The sequence below is a fragment of the Embiotoca jacksoni genome, unplaced genomic scaffold (genome assembly GCF_022577435.1).
Source record: "Embiotoca jacksoni isolate LCO1_2020_lvr unplaced genomic scaffold, fEmbJac1.0.p SCAF_21, whole genome shotgun sequence".
NCBI lineage: Eukaryota > Metazoa > Chordata > Actinopteri > Embiotocidae > Embiotoca > Embiotoca jacksoni.
Genome location: NW_027185352.1, coordinates 10,444,497 through 10,466,473, shown reverse-complemented (window position 1 = coordinate 10,466,473; position 21,977 = coordinate 10,444,497). Strand labels below are relative to the sequence as shown.

Genomic DNA, 21,977 nt, shown 5'->3' with positions numbered 1-21,977 from the left:
ATTTCAAGATGTGAATGTACCAGCAAGATTTTGCAACATCACAACTTGTCAGGCAGCCGGTCATGACAGAAAAGGCAACGTACATAAGTGTGAAATGGAAACTTAAAATCTTCAATGCACACACAATAGAAATTTACTTTTGAATGTTGAAGTAGGAAACAGCTTGTCTCCAGTAGTTACTCTTTGAAGCACAAATGGATACTTGCATTTTCATAGTCCTAGTTTTCAGGGAACGGTGCATGTATTTGTCTTAAAAATCAGTGTGGGGGGGATCTTATTTCTACATCGACACAGTTTACCATGGTCACTTCTTTCCTTTGTCATTCTATATTTGAGAACATGTGTTGTCTGCTCACATATTGACAGAATTGGTTCCCCTGTTAAAGATAGTATGTGTGAGCAGCAGAATGTAAAGCAAAAAAAAAATTTAAAATCTGTGTACATTACTGTCTGTCAATACCTTCTCATACCTCCAAGAGGCCACAGTGAGTTACTGTAGTGCTCAGTCTGCCCTCAGTCCAACATGAGAGGAAGAAGAAGTAGCATGTTCTAACCTCTTGTTATATAAAACTATGGCTAAAATTCAAATATAGGCAAAAATAGAAGCAGAACAAGACTTAACATCGGCATTGCTTTCCACCGCTACATTATTGACAGTGTTAGTATGTTAAGTTTGCTGTTTGTTTATACACAGTTCAGAAAAGATGGAATTGCCGCATGTGACTAGCACAGTTCGCTCACCATATATCTACCAAACTGACGCAATTTAATGTAGCAAACAAACCAGGCGTTCTGACCTTATTTAAACAATTTAAAATTAATCTTTAGTGTAACTAACGGCAACACAAAGTGTTCTGAAAAACATTCTGTATGGCGTCAATACATGTTTTTGTTGTGACTGTTTTCTTGCTACTATGGTCTTGTTCAAACCAGAGATAAGCAAGCTATAACATAAGCTACACGCTTAACTGATCACAATTTTTTCTTTGATCAATCCACCTCTGAGTCTTCAAAATCAAACTTTTATAATCATCATATAATATATATGATTACTTATATAATCATATATATATATAGAAAGCTACAAACTGACAGCATACAAACAAAATAATACAAAATGGTATTACAAAATGGGACTTAAATCTTACATATTGCCCGTTTTAAATGTGTTTTTAAAACCCGTATGAACGTTACATTTTTCTAATTCAGAAAGTCGAATGTCTAGTAATTATTGCTTCTTTGAATTTAGCTACTTGAGTATTTCTCTTTCCTGCCACTTTGTACCTCAACTGCACTACAATTCTCTGTTTACACTGTCAGAGTATGTCTGACTGGATTACAGGTTCACACATTAATTAGGACTCTAATAAGACATCCTTGAAGATGTACTGGTGCCATGTTTACTAACAGCCACAACAGGACAGTGACTGGAATTTCACAAAATTAGGTCATATGCTTACAATTGGCCATTGAGGATGACTTCCCATTGCAGTGAAACAGTTGGTTTACCCCTGTTTAACTCCGATCAATCATATCAAACATGCTTGATTTTCTTTCTGGAGCCAAATGGTCAAACAAGTCAAACAGTGGTCAGTGTCAAAACGGAAAATCTGCAAAGGGTTACCTGCAAAAAAAGAAAAATCTTTACAGCCAAGATAAACTTGTCTTGTACTAAAAAAAAAAAAATTGATATTCATGGAGCCTTTATTTCTTTTTAAATACTTCACTTCCTACAATGTGTATAACGTGGAAATACTCTAGGCATTTTAATTTAATCCTAATATATATATTCACACGTGTTTTATTTGATTTTAAACACCATTTTAGGACTCGCGTCTGGCCAGATTGAATTGTTAATGTGGATATTTCTTGCAGCGTGCTTCACCTCCAACAGAACAAGACATAGATGAGAACAGGCTTCAGGGAGATGACTGACGGCTCCATTCAGCCAACCAGAATAGGGATGCTGCGAGCACCTCGCCTGCTTCTCTGACGCTATTGGCTGTTCTCTGGAGAGTCGGGGTTTGTTCTAATATTAATGACTGACTGCTGAGGAGACGGCGGCGCATCTATGTGGTCCGCCTGACAGTTGATCGAGGGGAGAGATGCGCCCTTAACAGCCGCTGTGAAGACGGGAAGGGAAGGGCACAGGGAACACATGAGTCTTTCTTTACACTCTCGCCAACCTGCTTTTGGACTTCGCGGTTTTGCTTTGCCCTCATGCAGAAGCCCGTGTGTGTGTGTTTTTTTTTTTTTTTTTTCGTTTTTTTTTTCCCGTGGAGGAGAGCCTAGAACTGATTTCTCATCAACTGCGTGAAAACAAGAAGACCACACATTGTTGACTGGCTTTATGTTGCGCGCTGGGGCTCTCTCTCGTCACTGGAGCGGCGCACTTGATGGGAATATAGAAAACACATTCTGCTTCGTATTCTATGATGAATAAATCGGGTAAGTTTACTCTGTTCGCTCCTGTTATATTTATCTGTCATTTCATCCACATCGCACGATTGTGTCTGCGCAACGCATTTTCCAAGTTAATGAAAAAGCCTAAATTCAGAGAACAGGGGATGTTTTACCAAACATACGGTCCTTTGATTTAAGTAACGTATCGGGTCGCTTCCTAAATAGCAATCTCTCATGGGCGAGTGCAGAACTAAAAGGCAAAAATAGCGGGATAATGAGCCTGATGACTGGCCTCGAACCTTCACTTGACGTGGAGACGCGCTTTTGCGCAACTATGCAGGATGTGCCTTAACCAGTCCAGATTTGAACTGTGTTGGCTAACGAGGGGAATTCATTAGAGACATGCAAAACGGACGGACGTGTGTGTGTGTGTGTGTGTGTGTGTGTGTGTGTGTGTGTGTGTGTGATGATGGAGTGGCAATGTAATGTCCTCGGGTTCCTGCTTAGTGAGCGCACACCAGACACGTCTCGAAGAAATCCACAGAATGGTGGCCACCCCCCCCGCCCTCTCCTCCTCACCCCTCTCGGTTAAACCTTCCTGTTGCAAACAGAAAAGTCGGCACACACACACATGTCACGAAAGTACATTACACGTCCTGTGGCTTTTGTTTTCGCCCCGCAAACACTTAACGACATCACACTCTCCCTTAATACTGGACAGAAGCGATGTTTTTTTTTTTTTTTTTTTTTTTTTGCCTCCACCGCCTTATCGACACATTGCATACCGGGCTTTTGCGTAATTAACACAGCAGCTAAGAGCATCTTCGAGCACATTCACCGTCATCACTTCACCTGCTTGTGCCTGCACACCCACACATCCAGGCATCCGGAGAAGGAGAGAGAGGGAGACGGATGGCATTTACTAATCCCTTAACTGCATTGGGGCGTCTCTCTACCCTTCCTCTCACTCACCCACTCAAATTTTTATGCCTCCCACCCTCTGTCCAAAATCTCTGTCATGCAGCAGATGTATTCCGCATGAATATTTCAATACGCAGATAAAGTCCGGTAATGACAAATGTGATTTTCACCACAGGGGCTACCGGATCCGGTTGGCTGTAATCTTCCGTGTGTGCATGTGTTTGTGTGTGTGTGTGTGTGTGTGTGTGTGTGTGTGTGTGTGAGCTTGCTTGTTCCCGGTGATGGATACAATAGATTTTGGCTTCTACAGTACGAATGAGTCACCCCGAAGCAGCTGCTCCATACAAAACGCACATTCAAATGCCGCGAGAGCCACCGTGCCCTCACATCAGACACCAGCCATACTGAGAAAACCTCAGCCCACACATGTGTTGCTCCCACTTTGAATTATTGGACTACCTGCCGGTCAAGGCAGAGCCATTTGCGGCTTATATTATAATGTTCAACCGGCACCAGTGTTGCCATGCAAAATGTAGTCTCAAACGCTCAGGAAGGCTCAGAAATCAAGTACACACTGGTGTTCATAACATTCCAGTTTCTCCCCACAGTTGATCAAAACAATAAAACAAAGCAGCAATGTCTTTCTTCATTAATTTGGGCGCATTTGTTCAAAACAAATCAATATTACATGTCCACAGCAAGTCATACGCTTAAAGTGAGTGGCTTTGCGAATTGCCTATTGATCCGCGTTTGAAAACGGTGAGAAGCAGAGGCGGGGTTGGAAAAGGTATTGTGCCTGTAGTGGCCTTGTGGAGGCTTTGAGAGCATGATAGGCAGCAAAGTGTGGGTGTTCCATATTAATTTCTCCATAGGCAAAGGGGAGCAGGTTGAGAGGATGTGTGGGTGCCAAATGCTACTCTTGGCTCCGAGTGGAGGTTCAGGAAACCTATAGTGCCATCAAAATCCAATTAATCACAAGATTTTTTTTTTTTTTTTCCCTTCCTCGTAATGGTGGTAACGAGAGGCCCAAGGATCTATCGGAGCTCCTGAGTGAAATGCATGTAAACATATTCACAAGACGGCTGCAGGGGATCAGCTTGTGCAGCCAAGCAGAGGCTCTCTGATAGCATCCTGTTCCCAAACAAACACAGGCACCCATTAAAATGGAATAAGCAGAGACAGAGGGCAAAAAGAACAAGGGGGAGAACGGAGTGATGTACATGTTTGTTTTGGATGTGGTGAATGGACTGTGTCAGAATCAGATTATATAAAAAAAAAGAGGCAGAAGAAGAAAGAGAGAATACCCACAAAAAAGAAAAAAAGAAAAGCAGGCTGAGGATCAAAACGTGGTTTGATGGCGACATCCATGACATTTTGGTGTTCTCTGAAGGTCAGAATGGGATGTGACACTTCCTTTGTATCCAGTGACATTTACTTTTGTATTTTAGGTATTTAGCTTGCACACACTTGTGGAGTGAGACGCAAAATGGTCGGTGTACAAAAAAAACCAAAAAAAAAACCCAATAGCTAAATGTTCGATAGACTGATGCCGATGCTCCCACCAATATCAAAGCTATTAACAGCTAATTAGTCTGCCATTCTGCAGATTCCTATCAGAGCTGGACATGATAGAAACACATGCCGATATTGCAGTTTCAAAGAGGAGCAGAGAGGAAGGAGGACATCTAAAAAGGGCCACTGCTGTGCCGTCCATCTGTCCTGCATTGAGACTCGTACATATAGGCCCTCAGTGCTCGCATGAAAGGGTTTGGTGATGCTGTATCACGAGGCCCAACACAGTTTTCGTGTAGTGATGAAGCTGCACGCACGGGATAACGCATCGTCGCATGCACACACACACACACACACACACACACACACACACGCGGGCCGAAATATGCACCTAAAAGCCCATTTGCTAAGTGGTTACGGTTTTCAAATCAGCTGGCCAGAGCACTGCTGAGCAGACCCAAAGCCACGGTGGCATTTGAAAGCGCCGTATCTTTCATCGGTTTTAGTTGAGGAGGAGCAGCGGCGAATGAAAACACAGAGCCTATATCAAACCCCATGAAATCATAATAAAGAGGTCGGAGCCAGCGATAAATGCGTTTCAGTGGTATATAATGATTGATTCCGTCTGTCGTGGGGACTTATTCCCCGCAGGCTTCTTGGCCCCTTGACCAACCATATATTAGTCATATAAATATAGATAGCTGCGCATCTTCGAGGCAGCACACACGCCACATTTGCACCTGCAGATTCAATTTGGCTCTGACTTTGAGGGATATGCCGCTGGCTCCATTCCCCCCCCCCCCCCCCCCCCCTCCTGCCTGTCCCTCTCCCTCCCATTCTCACACCTCCCTCTTTCATTCTAGCTAGCAGCTATACATGGAACATTATGCAGATTTTTGTCAAGAGTGAGTGCGATTATGTTGCGGGAAAAATGAGTGTTGGAATGTTCGATACGCCTTTGACCTTATCAGCGGCAGCCTTAAGCTGGATACCTTGGTTTAATTTTAATAGATGCAAGCACTATGCGAATTAGACAAGGGGACCTAACTGTGCTCTTTCACTGTGTGGTGCGTTATGCATGCATTATGCGAATGAGCGGGCGCGTGTTATTATTATTATTTTTTTTTTATGTTCTCTGTGAGGACACTGGCAGCTAAATTACGCGTGGATGCTCGTGTCTGCAAATGCACGGATCTTTTTGGTGTATTTGCATGTGTTCCTGTCCGCCGTCCGTATGTGTCTGATGTGTGTGTGTGTGCGCACGAGGTGTGCGTTCGATACGTGCAGCATGTGTGTTCTCGCTCACTCAGCCCAAGGGCATGTCTTCTCCAGAAAAGAGCTGAAAAACCAGAGACGGGGCTCCTGTGGTTAATTTGGAACATTGATTTTACATTAACAGTCGACTTGCCACTGATTCATGGCCATACGAGTGCAGATGTAATGGGAAAGGTTTCCACCTGCCCCCACATGGAAACGCACACGCACACACACATACACATACATACATACAGGACGCTTCATTATGCATACACACATTGAAGGTTCCCTTTAATGGACTCTTCCTTACCTTGGAGAAAGTATAATGGTAAATCAATGAGGTGGAGGGTAGAGGGAGGGACAGTAAAGCCTTCCGGAGGCCTCCACCCAATATGGGGCTTACCCAGAATATATATCAGCCTTGGCTCGGTTACATCACGGCTGTGCTGTATGTTCACCGAGGGTCCAGGCGTCTACCACAAGTGTTTTTGCTTTTTATATCATAAGCAATACTTATCCCCGAAAAGGGACACCCGAGCATAAAAAAAAAAAAAAGGTTAACAGTGAGACGAATATTAGGATGGATAGAAACAATCTCATCTTTTATAATACTGAAAAGCCATGTATCTGCACATCTTTTAATGAGGACAAAAAAAACCCACTGTTTTTAAGAAACAGTGGAATTTTTTCAACCTTAATACTGAAGTTTATCTGGAAAATGAAAATGACAAAAATGGGAGATACATGATTTTGTTTATATCAGTCACCTGTAACTTTGTATTAATGCAAACTGACTAAGGTAATATGACAAAATCTAAATATTGTGAATCGATAAGTGACATTATGGTTTGCACATAAAACCATGACCAGCCATCTTAACACACGGACAATATATTTACTTCTACTGTAAATAAAAATGGACAAAGCAGTGGACATTAGAGGTTACCGGTCACTGAGTAGCATGGACATTTGTAATTACCGTTTAAAAGATATACAAAGACAGACAGTCAGACATGTATGCGGATATATCAGAGGTGGCACGGCAGCAGAGAAAAATACCGGGAAGGCAATTATTCCGACGGCAAACAAGAAACGGGACAGTCGCACAAATCAAGACCTGAATATGCAGGGAGACAAAATGAAATTCTCTATCGTCCAGTTGCTTGTCGGGAAAATAGGGAGAATTGTTCGTCATAAGGGTTTGAAGAGCCGAGACAAAATGTGAGAAAGTGGGATGAAACGGTTCATAAAGAGAGATGTGGGTATTGGATTATCATGGAAAAAAAAAATCCAATGAGAGAACAAGCGGGGCAGAAAAAAAATGAAAGCGCCCGAGCGAGCAGGGGGCGACTTGAAGGAAGGCCTGCAAGGCTTATTACCAGTGGATCAAAATTCCCAGTGAACCATTTCTACAATACACCGGCTATTCTCCTGAAAGAGGAGGCAATTCGGCTGCGCCCTACTTTCCACTTACGCCTGACCTTTATGTCTTCCGCCCAGTTTTACCACAGTGAGTGTAATATCTACCTCTCAGCAGATGCAATACTGCCTTGTTACCGCTTAAACCGTGCAGGTCTCATAATCATCTCCCTCAGGGCCAATATGCTCCCCACAAAAACCCACATCCCGATCTCACAAATTTGCTCCTTTGTGCTCACCCAACTTGCGTTTTGTCCAATAACTGATTTTTACTTGAACTGGAGGTCACCTGGTCCACAAAAGGGCACTGATAAGCGACCAACCTGTGACAAAGCAATCACCTCCACGTCCCCGCTTCGCTAAACCCCATCCGAGCCCTGTGAGGTGACGCGAGGGGAGGAGGAGGGAAGGGGGGGAGGATGGGTTATAACTCATTTCAATAAACAGCATAAAACAAACAGCTCTGCCCGGCTGTTTGGCCGCCCAGACAACTTGAGTCAGGCTTTCCTGAATTAGCACTGCAGAGCCACCCGGACCAACGCTTTCTGCCCCGACTGTGCACACTCATTAATTTAAAGTGGTCATATCTCACTGGTCTCTAATCAAACGGTATTTGTGCCATTACTGTCCGGAACAGCCACAGTGTTAGTATAATGGAGGTGGCCCGGTGGGAAAGTATAAGCGAGGTGTTGCCAAGATGTGAATGGAAAAGCTTTTCACCTTGACAGCGGGTGAACCTCTTTAAATGTAGCCTCATCCCAATTAGTCTGGTGCCAATATCAGATGAGAGCAAATGATCTTCAAGCCATATAAAATGTACAAAGTAAAATTTATATTACACAACCAAATTCATATTACAGAAAAAAAAAGAAAAAAGTTCTGCACTTTACAACAATATGGCAGCCGAGATGTGGCACATTTTAATGAGGGGGGGGGGGGGATTCCAGGCTTCTCAGTCATGTCAAATGTCATTCTTATTAAGAAGGAAATCTGTGACTAACAAGGACTAAAGGCAGTTTATACTGATGATGCAATGACACAGTCATTTCTGAACAGCTACTGGAGTATGTCAATAAATATAGTAGCTTCCCACTCTTAATGATGATGCAACGACGCTGCTACGAAAACGTTTTTAAAAGGCCTGTTTTTGTCCAAAAATGAAAATATGACAAGTTTAATTCCATCTGCCTGTTTTTGTGTGAATTTCCACTTTGTGCAAAAACAAAGCTGAGGAGCAAAACGTTGAAATATTTAGCAAAAAAAGTTGAATGCCTGGCTGCTGTGGAAAATAATGGATCTACCCTGCACAATATAAAAGCAATACGATCCACAGGAGTGTTCCCAAAATTAGTACCCCTATTTAGTTTTAACTAGCCTGGCTCCGGATGCCTTGCTCAAAGCTTCAGGCTTCACAATGATCGTGGTCTGGAAAACCTGCTCACATTAGGGCTCACTCAGTAATGCTGAAGTGTGGACGTCAGATCCAAATAGTTAGTGCAGTGGATTTGGGTCTGGTAATATCAGGTCAAAGTTCAGGCACAAAAAAACCCCTCTGGGTTGGGTTTAAGGAAAGGGAATGGTTTGGGTTAAAATAATGATTTGAACCAGTTTGTGTGTTGAAGTTACTACTTCCTTAAAAGTTAGGGAACCTTCGTCGTCACGGCGACGGTAAACACTATTGTAAAAAAAATAAATAAATAAATAAATGTCCAGCCTCGTGTTAGTAACGGTAAGAGAACATGTGGTCTCCTGCACCCACGTCCGCTGATACACCGAACCGTCCACCTAGCTGCCTCCTAACACGGGACAAAACTCACATTAGACGTCACGTGAACTGCGTCACTTCTCCAGTACATCAGATTGTGATTATTTATAAGACTGCCGGAGCCCACTTTACTTTAACATGGAACTGTGAGTCGCAAAAACCCTGAGGGTTTGTTTCTTTTGGAGGAGGACGATCTTAATCTGACGTTCCTCAAATTAATACACGAACCAAACATATATACATATGCACATATATATACATGTATTTCTATCACTCATCTTTGCCGCGGTGTCTTTCTAGAAACTTTGCGCTGAATTTTGTGTCGGTGTATTTGTATTCGTTTAAGACAACGTGGGGATCAAAAAGTCTTATGTAGTGACAAACCCACGGATGTTAAACACCCGACTCTGCAGCTGTCCTCAGCTTGATGGAGCTTTGTACGTAGCATCTTTCAGTTCATAGCGTAATATTCAGCTGCAGCCGGCAGCTTGAAGCTATCTGTCCAGAATAAAACAGCAGGGAGACAAAGTTTGCATCTACCTGGTGGATATTCTGGGGGCATTTACCTTCTCAAGAGTCAGATATTTTTCTCTGGAGTTGTCTGTTGGCAGAAGGCAAATGAGCTAAACGGAGAGTGAATATTGGACATCCATTCCTCAGGTGGATTGAAGCTCCAAATGAATGTTAATGTTTCTCAGAGTCTGTTGAACATGTCAATAGGCAACTTGGCTTTTTTTCATTGCAACAAACCAAGTTGTAGTTCACACAGTTAAGGAAGGTTAAGGCGGTCCTAAAACAAGCCAGAGACGAGGAGAGTGTTCGCTGTAATGTTCACAGCCAGGATTAACACTGGCCAAAGTGGAAAGCCCATCGGCAAGACTGTCAGCCTCCCGCTGTAATGGAGCTGCTTCGGAGACCATGGCTTGAATGATTGCCGCCCCCTTCCTCTGACACCTGGGAACTCATGTTAGCACCATGAGTGAACACCTCAGCCTGACCTACAAAAGGCTCCCTGGACACGTCAAAGTTTAGTCTTAATGTGTTCGTGCAGGTGGACATTAAGTTACAGAAGATCCCATTTCTGCTTTATATTACCTGGTGCTGGCCATGTATCTCTCTACTCAGGATTTCCTAAAGCCTTTCCACGCACAGATTACAAACATCCATCTTTGAATTCAATTTACCCCAGCCATATTAGCCACATTTCTCTTTGTCTGGCAGTTACATCGCCACTTAATGCCAAACACGTGACATTTTTCCCTGCCGGTTTTCTCGTAATCTGTGAGTCGTTTTTGTGTAGATCTTCTGCTTTACGGTCATGCTAAGATTTCCTGCAGTGACAGCGGTTTAAGGGTCACTCGAGGTTAATACACCGCCACTGATACGAAGACAAGTTCCTCCTCTGGCGAGTCATTTTGTCCTCCAGATTTCTTCTCTGTATTCTCCCTCCTCTCTCGCTCCGCCTCAATTACCAGCAACTGAGCAGCGGATTGTGGGAAATTAGCTCTACATAGTGGCTGTGTGTGTGTGTGTGTGTGTGTGTGTGTGTGTGTGTGTGTGTGTGTGTGTGTGCGTGTGTGTGCGGAGGGCTGCGGCTGGGTAACTTGACTGGACCTTTACTAATAGGTTAGCACAAGTGGACTCCGTAGTCACAGCAGACACGATGGCAGGCCTGTCGAATATAGACTGCCCCTTAACTGGGCTCCACATAATGCAGTCGTACAATACCAATTTAGGTGTTCAACCGCCTGCAGATGATTAGGATGGCTTACTTAAAATAATGTAGTTTGTTGTGGAAGTATACCACCGTATTTCAAGCTGAAGCTTATGTAAAATATCCCGAACAAACAGCCAAACAAGCTTGTTAAAAAGCTTTTCAATTTTGCTCTTGTTTTATCTTGAGTTCTGAGGTATACTGAGCTCTGAGCACGCTCCACTTGTCATTTCCTGTCATCTAATCTGAAAGCATGCGTTGTATGAACATGTTCTAAGTTGTACGCTATGCAGCCGTCTTGCCTCAATTGTCTTTTCATTCTAAACGGTTTTGTTATGTAACCAAGTCATTGACTCAACACTATTCTGCTCGGGCGGGAAGTGTGCCTGAAGACTCAGTACATTTGCCACATCAGACACATTGTCACACAAGATGTCACCTCCGATTGAATCAGCCTCCTCTCTCCCAGTGTTTTCCTTGAACAGCCCTTCACTGGAACCTCAGATGGCATCCAGGAAGCTGTAAATTTGACCTCATTTATACAGAATTAGCTGTAGTTGTATTTATTTCAACAAAACAATGTGCACAATAATGAGGGTTTTCTGCCTTGCCAATTGCAGCGTTCAAAACATAAGCAGTAACTGCAATATGGCATAATGAAAAGGTGGTCCACCTTGGGAGTAAGACACACACTATTGCCTTAACCATATCTAAAATCTAAACCACATGTTGGATTATCATTAGCAGACTTTTATCCTCATTAATTAGCAGGGAAATATGTTGCGCTTGCTGGCCGTCGCATCTTGCAAATTGTCCTGCAAAGCCTTCCTAATCCTATCCTTGATTTTCACCAATGTGGACAGGCACACATTAACATTAGCCAAACCAAATGAAATCTCTTTCCCAATCTGTCCCTATTTCTTCCTTCTTCCCTTCCCTTCTTCACATCCATCCTCAAGCCTCGCCAAATCCGATGGAGCAATACTCGATTTAATGTGTTGTGGAAAAAAGGGCCGGTCTTACTCCACACCAACACCGCCCGTTCAGAAACGTGTAGTTTTGAGCGCTCCTGTCTCCGACGGGAAATATTGATCAACAAAATCAATCGGTCCAAAAATGACGCCACGGAAACAATTAACAGCATTGGTTAAACAAATAACATCAGGCCTCGTTTGAGCCACCTGCGGTGAATGTACAATAAAGCTGAGCAATAACAGTTAACCTGACCACATTACACTGCTGGTAATTGTGATTACGAAGGAGAGAAGCCAGAGTGAGCTTAGGTGAGACCCAAACGCTGTAGGCTGAATTACAGAGTCTGTCCTGTGCTTCCAGGGTACGGATCAACTGCGTAACCCGCAATGAAGAGCCAGTGCCGAGGGAGAGAGGCTAAAGCCTGTTTATCAGAATGCTCTGGGTGCAGCAGCTTATTAAAGTGCCAGGTGCTTTTGAAAAATAATACCCTCACCACCACCCCTCTCCTCTCCCTCTCTACACTCACTAGCTCCATGCCCGCCTCCCCCCTCTAACCAGACTACGCTGGAGCAGAGGTTGAGGAATGGACCCTTGGCTTGGCTTCGCCAGCGGGGCAAACTGCAGCGTTTCTGCTGCCTTCAGAAGTTCTCATTCCTTTATTTATTTATTTTTCCCCCCCACATCTCCCCTGTAGCCGCTGAGGTGGAAACAGCGAGGGTGATGAAATGAAATCATTTCTCTCTTTTCTTGTTCTTTCCAGCTGCCGTCACACTTCTTCTCTTGATTCTTTCCATTTCATCCCCTGTCTCCTTTGACTCTCTCCGTGATGTGCTGCCTGCTCTTTTAGGCTCAAAATACCACAAGCACCATCGAACCCATCTGTTCAGTAAGAGGCAGTCACATACAGCAAATTACATGGTACAGTTCAACTTCAGCCGTAGCGAGATACAGTGAAGACACTAATAACATGACGGTACATGAGACACTGTATAAACAAAAGACACATCTGACTCGTATGCAAGAAGATGCATTGTCGTTATATTTGCAAAGTACCATGTATGACTACCTCCTATATACGATATCATTTCATGCTTGTGTGAACTTATTTAAGGATAATTAAACAAATATTTGTTACTGTAAGGAGCGAAAGAACTGTATCACCTCCATTACACTACATGAATGACCATCAAAAGACAAAATACGATTACTGCTTGATTTGTATGCCTTATGTTTATTAGAGCTTTTAGATGCACTTTATCTAATAACTGGGCTAATAATGGTGAAGAATCCAAAATATGCCTAAAATGCCTAAAACCAGAAATGCACTGATACCATTATAGACAATGTGGCTCTTCAAAGATTGTCACATTATTGACCAAAAGTACTAAAGTTTTGTTCTGTATATACCAAAACCAAATGGTTTGAAGTCTCTCTTTTGGCATCCATTAAACCTCTAAAAACTAATCTCTGTTTGCCAAAACAACATATTTTGATTTTTTTTTTTTTTGGTTCCAAGAAATAAAATCCCACAGGACCTTCAAATGGCTGAAATGCAACTCGAAACCTTTGCCGTCATTTAAGCGCAGATCTATGAAAATGCAAACAGTCCCTGCCCCTATTTTCACCCACCTCCCTACTACTGGTCAGCAGCTTGATGACATAGAAAGCCCCACCCCTCGCTGTCTGAATCTGTGTTTTTGAGAGTTTGTTGTGTTTTTACAGGAGGGTCTCTTTAATATCTAATAAAATGTGCACAAAAAAAAAACCCGCGTATCTTGAGCTTTCACTCAATTCACTCACTGCTTTAAATCCTAGTTTACAATATTTTACCCATTGTCATTTAAATTTGAGTGTCTAAAAGGGAAATTTATACACAAAATAATGCCCTCAACATTTCCACAAATACAATACAAAAGGCAGTGGCATATACATTACTTTTTGCGAAAAGAGCTATTCATTTTTACTACAATTACTGTTGTTTGAGTGATGACACAAAATGATGAGTTACAGAGTAAATGCTTAAGTGTCTCAAAAAATAGTGAAAGGATGGGGAGGAGTGCATTTTTAATATAACAAAGGTGTCATTTTAAATGTTGTTTTAGAAAATAAAATGTACATTAAATTGATGGTTCTTTGGGTTTTGGCTATATGTAAACATCTGTGTCAAAGACCACAAAATAATAATAATGTACTTTCTTCCCTCTAGGCTTCTGCATATCTGTGTTTCACCTGATAGTAACGTGTTGCACTGCATGACCTGCATTTTCCAAAAATGCTAAACCCTACTAGCATACAGATTTGTAGATAACCAAAAGATTAATTACATCAGCGCATTTTTTTTTATTTTCATGGCTGTCAGTTGCTGCATCTCCCAACAAACAAGTGAAAACTGAATCTAGGTCAATTGCTTAGTTTGCATGTATGACCTAACTGTCTCACGATGTTGTGTTATTTGCTGCCCATTTACTTGTTGCTATAGTGACTAACATATTCTAGTGTCTTAAAGCAGCTTGGCCTTAAGCCTAATGTTTAAGCCCTAGGATGTCTGCCATTTAATAATCTTAATAAAGCCTTCTCTTTAATTATTAATAGTTCACACTGCTAACATTGGGACTGAATGGTATATTGCAGGGGAACATGGTACATCCCCAGAATGAAGTCTAGAAGGTCAACCAGATATACATCCATTGTTCTTTGTCTTGAAGGGAGCATGTATAAATGTCAACACGCATCAGTGTGCCTATAACAAATGTCAATATGCCCAAATCCTCCTCTTATGACATTTCTTGACCACCTTTATTATGGTGTAATACTGCTCTCCTCTGTCTACACAGGTAGGAATGGACTGGGCTGTGGATTCTGGAAGCTAGTGAAGACAATCAATGAGGACATTCGTCTTTAAAGAAAGAGCAGACTTTCCATGGATACCTATAAACGTGCTTAATAGAAGTCCTTTGAGGTTTGATATTGGTCCATCCTTTCTCTCCCCCCCCCTTCCCCCCTCCCACTTTTTTGGTTCTGCCGGATTGCAACCTTGGCCCGAAACCCCGACACCAGCAGGCGACAGTGAGTGATTGGTCATTATATTCAAGGGTGTCTACACAGCAAGACAAAACAAAAACAGGGAGCCCTGTGGTGGTGGTGGTGGCAGGGGCGGCGGTGGTGGAAGGGGCGGTCAGTCAATCGCCTCAGCAGCTGCAGCAAATGATTCATTATTTGTGAAGTTCACAGCTCAGACCACTTTATCTACAAGGACCAATTTCTTACTGGACGGAATCAGTCCAATATGAAGGACGTGTCATTTGTGGATCGGCTCTTTATTGGCTTGGCCATGGCCTCTTTTGTTGTGGCCACCGAGGTGAGGCCTGACTGCCCAAAGCTCTGTGTATGCGAGATTAGACCCTGGTTTTCTCCCAGTTCAGTGTACATGGAGGCGCAGACAGTAGACTGCAATGACTTGGGACTCTTTAGCCTACCAGAAAAATTGCCAATGGGCACACAAGTACTATTACTGCAAACAAACAATGTTGCCAAGATTGACAAACCTTTGGATTATCTGGCTAACATCACAGAGATTGATTTATCGCAAAACAACTTTTCCTCAATCAGCGACATCCATCTGGGAAATCTTCCTCAGCTCCTGTCCCTTCATATGGAGGAGAACTGGATACGAGAGCTACCCGAGCGATGTCTGTCAGAAGTGACAAACCTTCAGGAGCTCTACATGAATCACAACATCATCTCGTCCATATCCCCGATGGCTTTCCAAGGTCTCACCAACCTTGTGCGACTTCACCTCAATTCTAACAAGCTGAAGGTTATTAAAAGGGAGTGGTTTGAACCCATGCCAAATCTAGAGATCCTAATGATTGGTGAAAATCCAGTTCTTTCTATTGATGATATGAACTTCAAACCTCTCAGTAACCTCCGCAGTCTTGTTCTCACTAGAATGAACGTGTCGCAGCTTCCTGACGATGCACTGGCTGGGCTTGATAACTTGGAGAGTATCTCTTTCTATGATAATATTTTCCCTGAGGTGCCTCATTCTGCCCTGAGAAATGTAAAAAATCTTAAGTTTTTGGATCTAAATAAAAACCCCATTGCGAGGATACAGAGAGGGGACTTTGTGGATATGCTCCATCTTAAAGAATTGGGGATTAATAGCATGCCAGAGCTAGTTTCCATTGACAGCTTTGCCCTCAATAACCTCCCTGAACTGACAAAAATAGAAGCCACTAACAATCCTAAACTATCCTACATACATCCTAATGCTTTCTACAAACTGCCGCGACTGGAAACCCTCATGTTAAACGGTAATGCTCTCAGTGCCCTCCACAGGATTACTGTCGAATCTCTCCCTAACCTCAGAGAGGTCAGCATGCACAGCAACCCTATCCGCTGTGACTGTGTAGTCCGCTGGATGAACATGAACAAGACCAACATTCGCTTCATGGAGCCCGATTCACTGTACTGTGTAGAGCCTCCGGAGTACGAGGGCCAGCATGTCCGACAGGTGCACTTCAGGGAGATGATGGAGATTTGTCTGCCGCTAATATCTCCTGAAAGCATGCCAGGGCATATTAAAGCACAGAATGGGAGCTCCGTGTCACTCCATTGTCGGGCCTTTGCCGAACCAGAGCCGGACATCTACTGGATCACCCCGTCTGGCACCAGGGTCCTGCCGAACACCATGTCTGATAAGTTCTACATGCATCCAGAGGGAACATTTGACATCTACGATATAACAGAAAATGAAGCCGGTGTTTACACCTGTGTTGCCCACAATCTGGTCGGAGCTGATCTTAAATCCGTTTCAGTAGAAGTGAATGGATATTTTCCCAAACCTTCAAATGGGTCTCTGAACATTGTAGTCAAATCAGTGGAGACGAACTCTATTCTGGTGTCCTGGAAGTCCGGCCCCAGCACCCTGACCCCCAACATTAAATGGTACACTGTATCAGATGCAAACCATCCCACCACAGCGTTTACCACCAGGGTTCCCTCAGACATCCAGGCCTACAACCTCACCCATCTCAGCCCCGCAACTCTGTACAAAGTGTGTGTGGATATCCGCAGCATCCACTACAACCACGACACCAAATGTGTCAATGTCACCACTAAGGGATTAGAGCTGGCAGTCAAGGACACAGAAAAATGGGATGCAGCAGTAATCACTGTCTTTGGTGTGCTCTTGGCTGTGATTTCAGTGGCCTGCCTGTTTATTTATGTGTCTCTGAGGAACCACCACCTTTATGGGGATATAAGGAAATGGGACTCCAAAGCTTCGCTGACATCAGTGGAGGCTACCGGTATGCACTCTTCTTTCTTCACAAAGCTGTGGGTTTCGGGTAAGGGACTGCCAAGTGGAGTGGAAGTAAAAGCCACAGTCATAAATGTATCTGACAATGCCTTTTAAGAAGCGCAACTTTGTAGAGCACCACACACCAACTACAGTGAACGGACAAGGCCACGGGCAGGGGTGGACGATGTTGTACTGTTTTCAAAGGCATTGCTGGTCCCCAGCTCAGATACTCTGGCAAAACTATTATTGGACTGAGATGGAGCAGTTTAAAATAGACTACATGCTATCCCAGTTTCAACCCTAGTTGAAATGGTGGCTTTGTAACCGTTACATCAAACCAAGCTAACATCAACAGTAAGTGGTATTTACTGCAAAACGATATATTTCAGCACCATTCATACAGAAATGCAGGCAGAGAAAAGAAAGCAAAGATGATGATGATAATGATGATGATGATGATGGTCAACTCTCTTGTAATTGACTGTTAAATGTGTTCAGAGTTGTGGAACTGTCCGTGTGGTCCCGAGCAATACCGTCTGTGCTTTGTCAAACATCCATAGACGAGTTAGAGATCCAGTAATAACACCTGTCTATTATGGGAAGGGAGATTTAGTAGAGTAGACAAATAACAGTGACTATGGTGTAAGCCTTTTGATGAAATATACCCCCCTTTTTCTATTTAAAAATGGATTCTTGATTTTTCATGGAAATATTGTTATATATTCTATTATGTTGATGTAATGACAAATCCTCTGTATGTGAACAGTTTAAATGGGTTTTAAATTAAGGCAAGGAGCAGACTACTTTTGATTACAGCGTCACATTAAGCTTAATGAAATTCAGCTACAGAATGGGTGTCTGGAGACGATATTTGCCAAATGGCTGTTTATGCTTTGTAGTTCTCATTGCAACGGTGACTGGGAAAAAATGTGGACACATTGGACTAAAACAAATAGAACAGGTTAATTAAAACTGAGGTGAGTGATGTGTTACCGCCTCAAGAAGTGGTTTGGGATGTTCTGGTAAGTGCCTACAACAAGAACTACATGAGGTAAACAGAAGAGAAATGGTGGGAATTCGTCAGCCACAGCAAAACATGGTCATGTCATCATTGCAGAATCACAAGCTATTTTCCAGTACTTTTAGTGGAAATACTTTCTCAGTATTTTTAGCATACATATTTTAAGAAAACATTTCGTTGTTGCTTTGGGTGTAAAGTTAAAAAGCCATTTTTATATTAACTGTATTATATGTGATCAATGGGCACAACAGACTAATTAAGAAAAGCGCTAAGAAAAAAAATAAATGTCATTGTTTCTTTTACAAACAATTGCCTACTTTCTCTCTTATCTTTTTTTCTTATATTTGTCATAGTAACATTACCATGTGTGCTTTTTGTCATCATCTACTCATGGCGTACCGACAGTGAAATATGCCATGACTTTTGTGTTACATTTGAACTGCAAGAATGTAAAACTAAATATTGATAATGGCCAAGTGGTACGGAACAAAAAAAAACCTCTTTCGAGTCAGACTGCAGGGGGGGGGGGGGGGGGGGGGGGAGTCAAGGGGCTCGGCTGAATGGTCGAATGGTCGTCCTAACCCTTGGAAGAAGAAAAGAAAAAAAAAAACAGCAACAAAAGAACAGAACTCATTAGCCGCCTCATTAAGAACATGTTCGTCCTTCAGCTGATCTGAATATAGTCGCTGTGCTAAGGCTACAGCTGCTGCTGCTCACGCTAGGACAGGGACACAGCGTCCCTACGACACAGAGATAAAGTACAGTACAGAAAAGAAAAGTCAGGCAGGACGGGGGACAGAGCCGAGTCGAAGCTTCAGGACTCACATTTTATTTGTCTTACTGAATTATCCAGCACGCAGAACATTTCACATGAGAAAGCCGGGCATGATGAATGGTTGTCAGAGGCGGAATGACATGCCGGATTTATCAAACAGGGGCTAACACTCATACATCAGGCCAGCCTTCAGCACCATGGACAGAGGCTTTTAGAGCCCGGCCATCAGTCAAAGACAAAGGGAGTTAAAGTATGACGTGCCGTGCTCCTCAGGTAACGCTCAGGTCAGGCTGACACTGTCTCTTTGCAAACGGAGGCACAAACACAGCAGCACAAACAAGCCTGGCAGAGCTGAAAAACCCACATGGCCATGTTGTCATATAGAAAAACGTGCAAACGTACGTTCAAGGTCACTCTGTGATACAAATGGGAGACTCCAGGAGAGAACAAAAAAACAGCTAACACACCCACTCCAGCCAACCTCTCATACCCAGAGGTGTTACAGCTTCCATCTCCCTCTGCCCGCTGTTCTTGGAGAAACACAACATGACAGCCAAAGGAGCCACTAAATGAGTTCACCGACCAAACATGTTCTTTGACATTAAAGCAGCTCATGGATAGTAGCCATATTGTTTTTGTTTATTTTTAATATTTCTTTTTTGTTTTTGTTTTACAACTCGTGATTTGATTTCATACTTGAGTGAGTAAGCTGAATGTTATCCGGAAACTCATCTCTTCTGCTGTCTGTCCCAATCTCATGCATTTCCTCGATCTCTTTGTTTTCTCCCCCTCCTCTGACAGCCGTACGAGTTTGGGAGATAGCTTTTTCTTGTCTGAATTTGTACATTCAAAGCAACCTATATTAGGGGAAAAAAAAACAAAAAAAACCTCTGGATTTAACTTAAATCCCACATGAAAAGATCCAGCGAGCTGTCACCATTTAATCCGCAGTGAGGAAGGAGAAATTATGTTTCTCGCTGAATCTTCAAATATTTTAGATATTAAAACCACCTTGTTCTATTGAGAAAAAAAAAAAAAAAAAAAAAAAAAAAAAGCCATCTGCACTGAGGCAGATATAACATTCTCTGTGAAGGCTTATAGATGTGGTCCTCCAACTGGTTACATATTCATTTTTTAATTTTGCGAGGATCATTGTCAGGCGGCCTGAGATTTGGTGGTGCAATCCACCGGTGGGAGGTGCAAGTTCAATAGCACATTTATTTATTTCATTCCTAACACAAGGCAACCATTAAGTCGGTGGCTGGCAGGTGAATTTCCTTTTAGATGAAATAAATGCAGCACAGGAAATGTATAAAAAAAAAAAAAAAAAAAAAAATCATAAGCCTGTTTAAATTTTATAGTATTATTCAGTTGATTCAGACCTGCTATTATAACAGAGTGCATATAGGAACAAATGTATTACAATGAGTAATTCCCTCGAGCATGGAGGAGGATACAATTTAAACACTTTGCATTTAATAATTCTCCAAATACCTCATATTTATACTAATTTTATTCTGACACCAGCCTGGATAAATGTTTTTTTTTCTTTTCCTTTTTGAAAGCTGCAATACAATATTTAATTTCCCTTCTATCAGAGATAAGATATAATATAAATATATATATATATATATATATATATATATATATCACTGGAAGGGCTGCAGAAATCAAACAATGTTCGAGCCGCTACAGGCACTTTTATATGTTTGAATTATCAGCTTATTAAAGTTACAAACTTCCACGTAGGTCAGCTGGTGTAGCTACAGGCACCCGCATTCCAATGAAAAGTGAAATGTCAACATGCATTTACAATGCTGCTGCTAACACTAGATTTAATGGCAGTGCTTGCTTTTAAGAGTCCTTTATGGGCAGTTATTGGAAAAACAACTGGGTGACCTATGGATTGCAATACTGAAGCACTGATTGCTTTCAAGACAGTAAAAATGCATTTGGAGTTTTGTGAAGTGCGAACATATATTAAGATGGCGAGCCTTTATTAATCAAAAAAAAAAGTTTTGCTGCAGCAGTGTGAACTGGTTGTCTTTTTGATGTGTTTACACTGAGGTTGATGTTAATGCCAGCGACAGGTGAATTTTTCATCCAAAACATGTATCTTCAGTGAGCCGGAATTCATCCAGTGCATCGCTATTCTGAACATGCATTGCTGTGTATTTCCTGAAAAGTAGAGACAGAATGTCACAGCAGATTTGGTACGATCCATCAAAGAGCGAGCAATCAAAAGCCATTTGTGTGTGTGTGTGTGTGTGTGTGTGTGTGTGTGCGCATTTCTGCTGTCCGTCCTCTTCCTGTTGACATTTCCATTACCATCCCTACCCCACCTAAAAATAATGTGTTTTTTTTTTTTGTTTTCTTTCCAGTCGCTGCGTCGCAATTATAACCACACGAGCATTCACACGCGTCTACATGCACACACACTGACATACGTGCAAAGTGCCCTGCAAAAACCCAGCTGCTGTGAGCCGTTTCCGTTTTAGTGCTTTCACACGTTTTCTGATTCACAAGACATCACTGAGTTTACACATACAAAGAGGAAGCCAATCCAGTCAGAAGGCCGGGCAAATTGGAGGCTTCTAAATGTAAGTAACCCGTCATATTGATAAATAAGCAACCATAGGTCTTGCTGCGGTCACCGTGAAAAATCAACCTGGATTGAATGTTGGAGTGATATGACTCCACAGAGGGCTTTTTCACTAATTGGAAGACCCATTCTCAAACAGATGATTGGTTTCCCGGGCAACTGAATGATTGCTGCCTCCGTTTAACCTGTTGCAGTTTCCTCTATGAAGTGGGCACGCAGCTTGTGCTCGAGTCGGATCAATGCGGGGACTAATGAGTTATTCACATGCATGTGCTCACGTTAATCACGGATTGGGATTGGAATAAAGGAAA

The 21,977-nt window shown here is 42.5% G+C and overlaps 1 protein-coding gene across 1 annotated transcript; it reads left to right on the top strand.

Annotated features, from left to right (window-relative positions):
• The first annotated feature begins 2,057 nt into the window (after positions 1 to 2,057).
• Positions 2,058 to 18,810, top strand: LOC138202641 (leucine-rich repeat neuronal protein 3). The gene is made up of 2 exons (XM_069156856.1): positions 2,058 to 2,448; positions 14,801 to 18,810. Exon 2 carries the CDS (start codon positions 15,253 to 15,255, stop codon positions 17,380 to 17,382), a length of 2,130 nt encoding a protein of 709 aa, XP_069012957.1. The 5' UTR covers positions 2,058 to 2,448; positions 14,801 to 15,252; the 3' UTR covers positions 17,383 to 18,810.
• Positions 18,811 to 21,977: the final 3,167 nt, after the last annotated feature.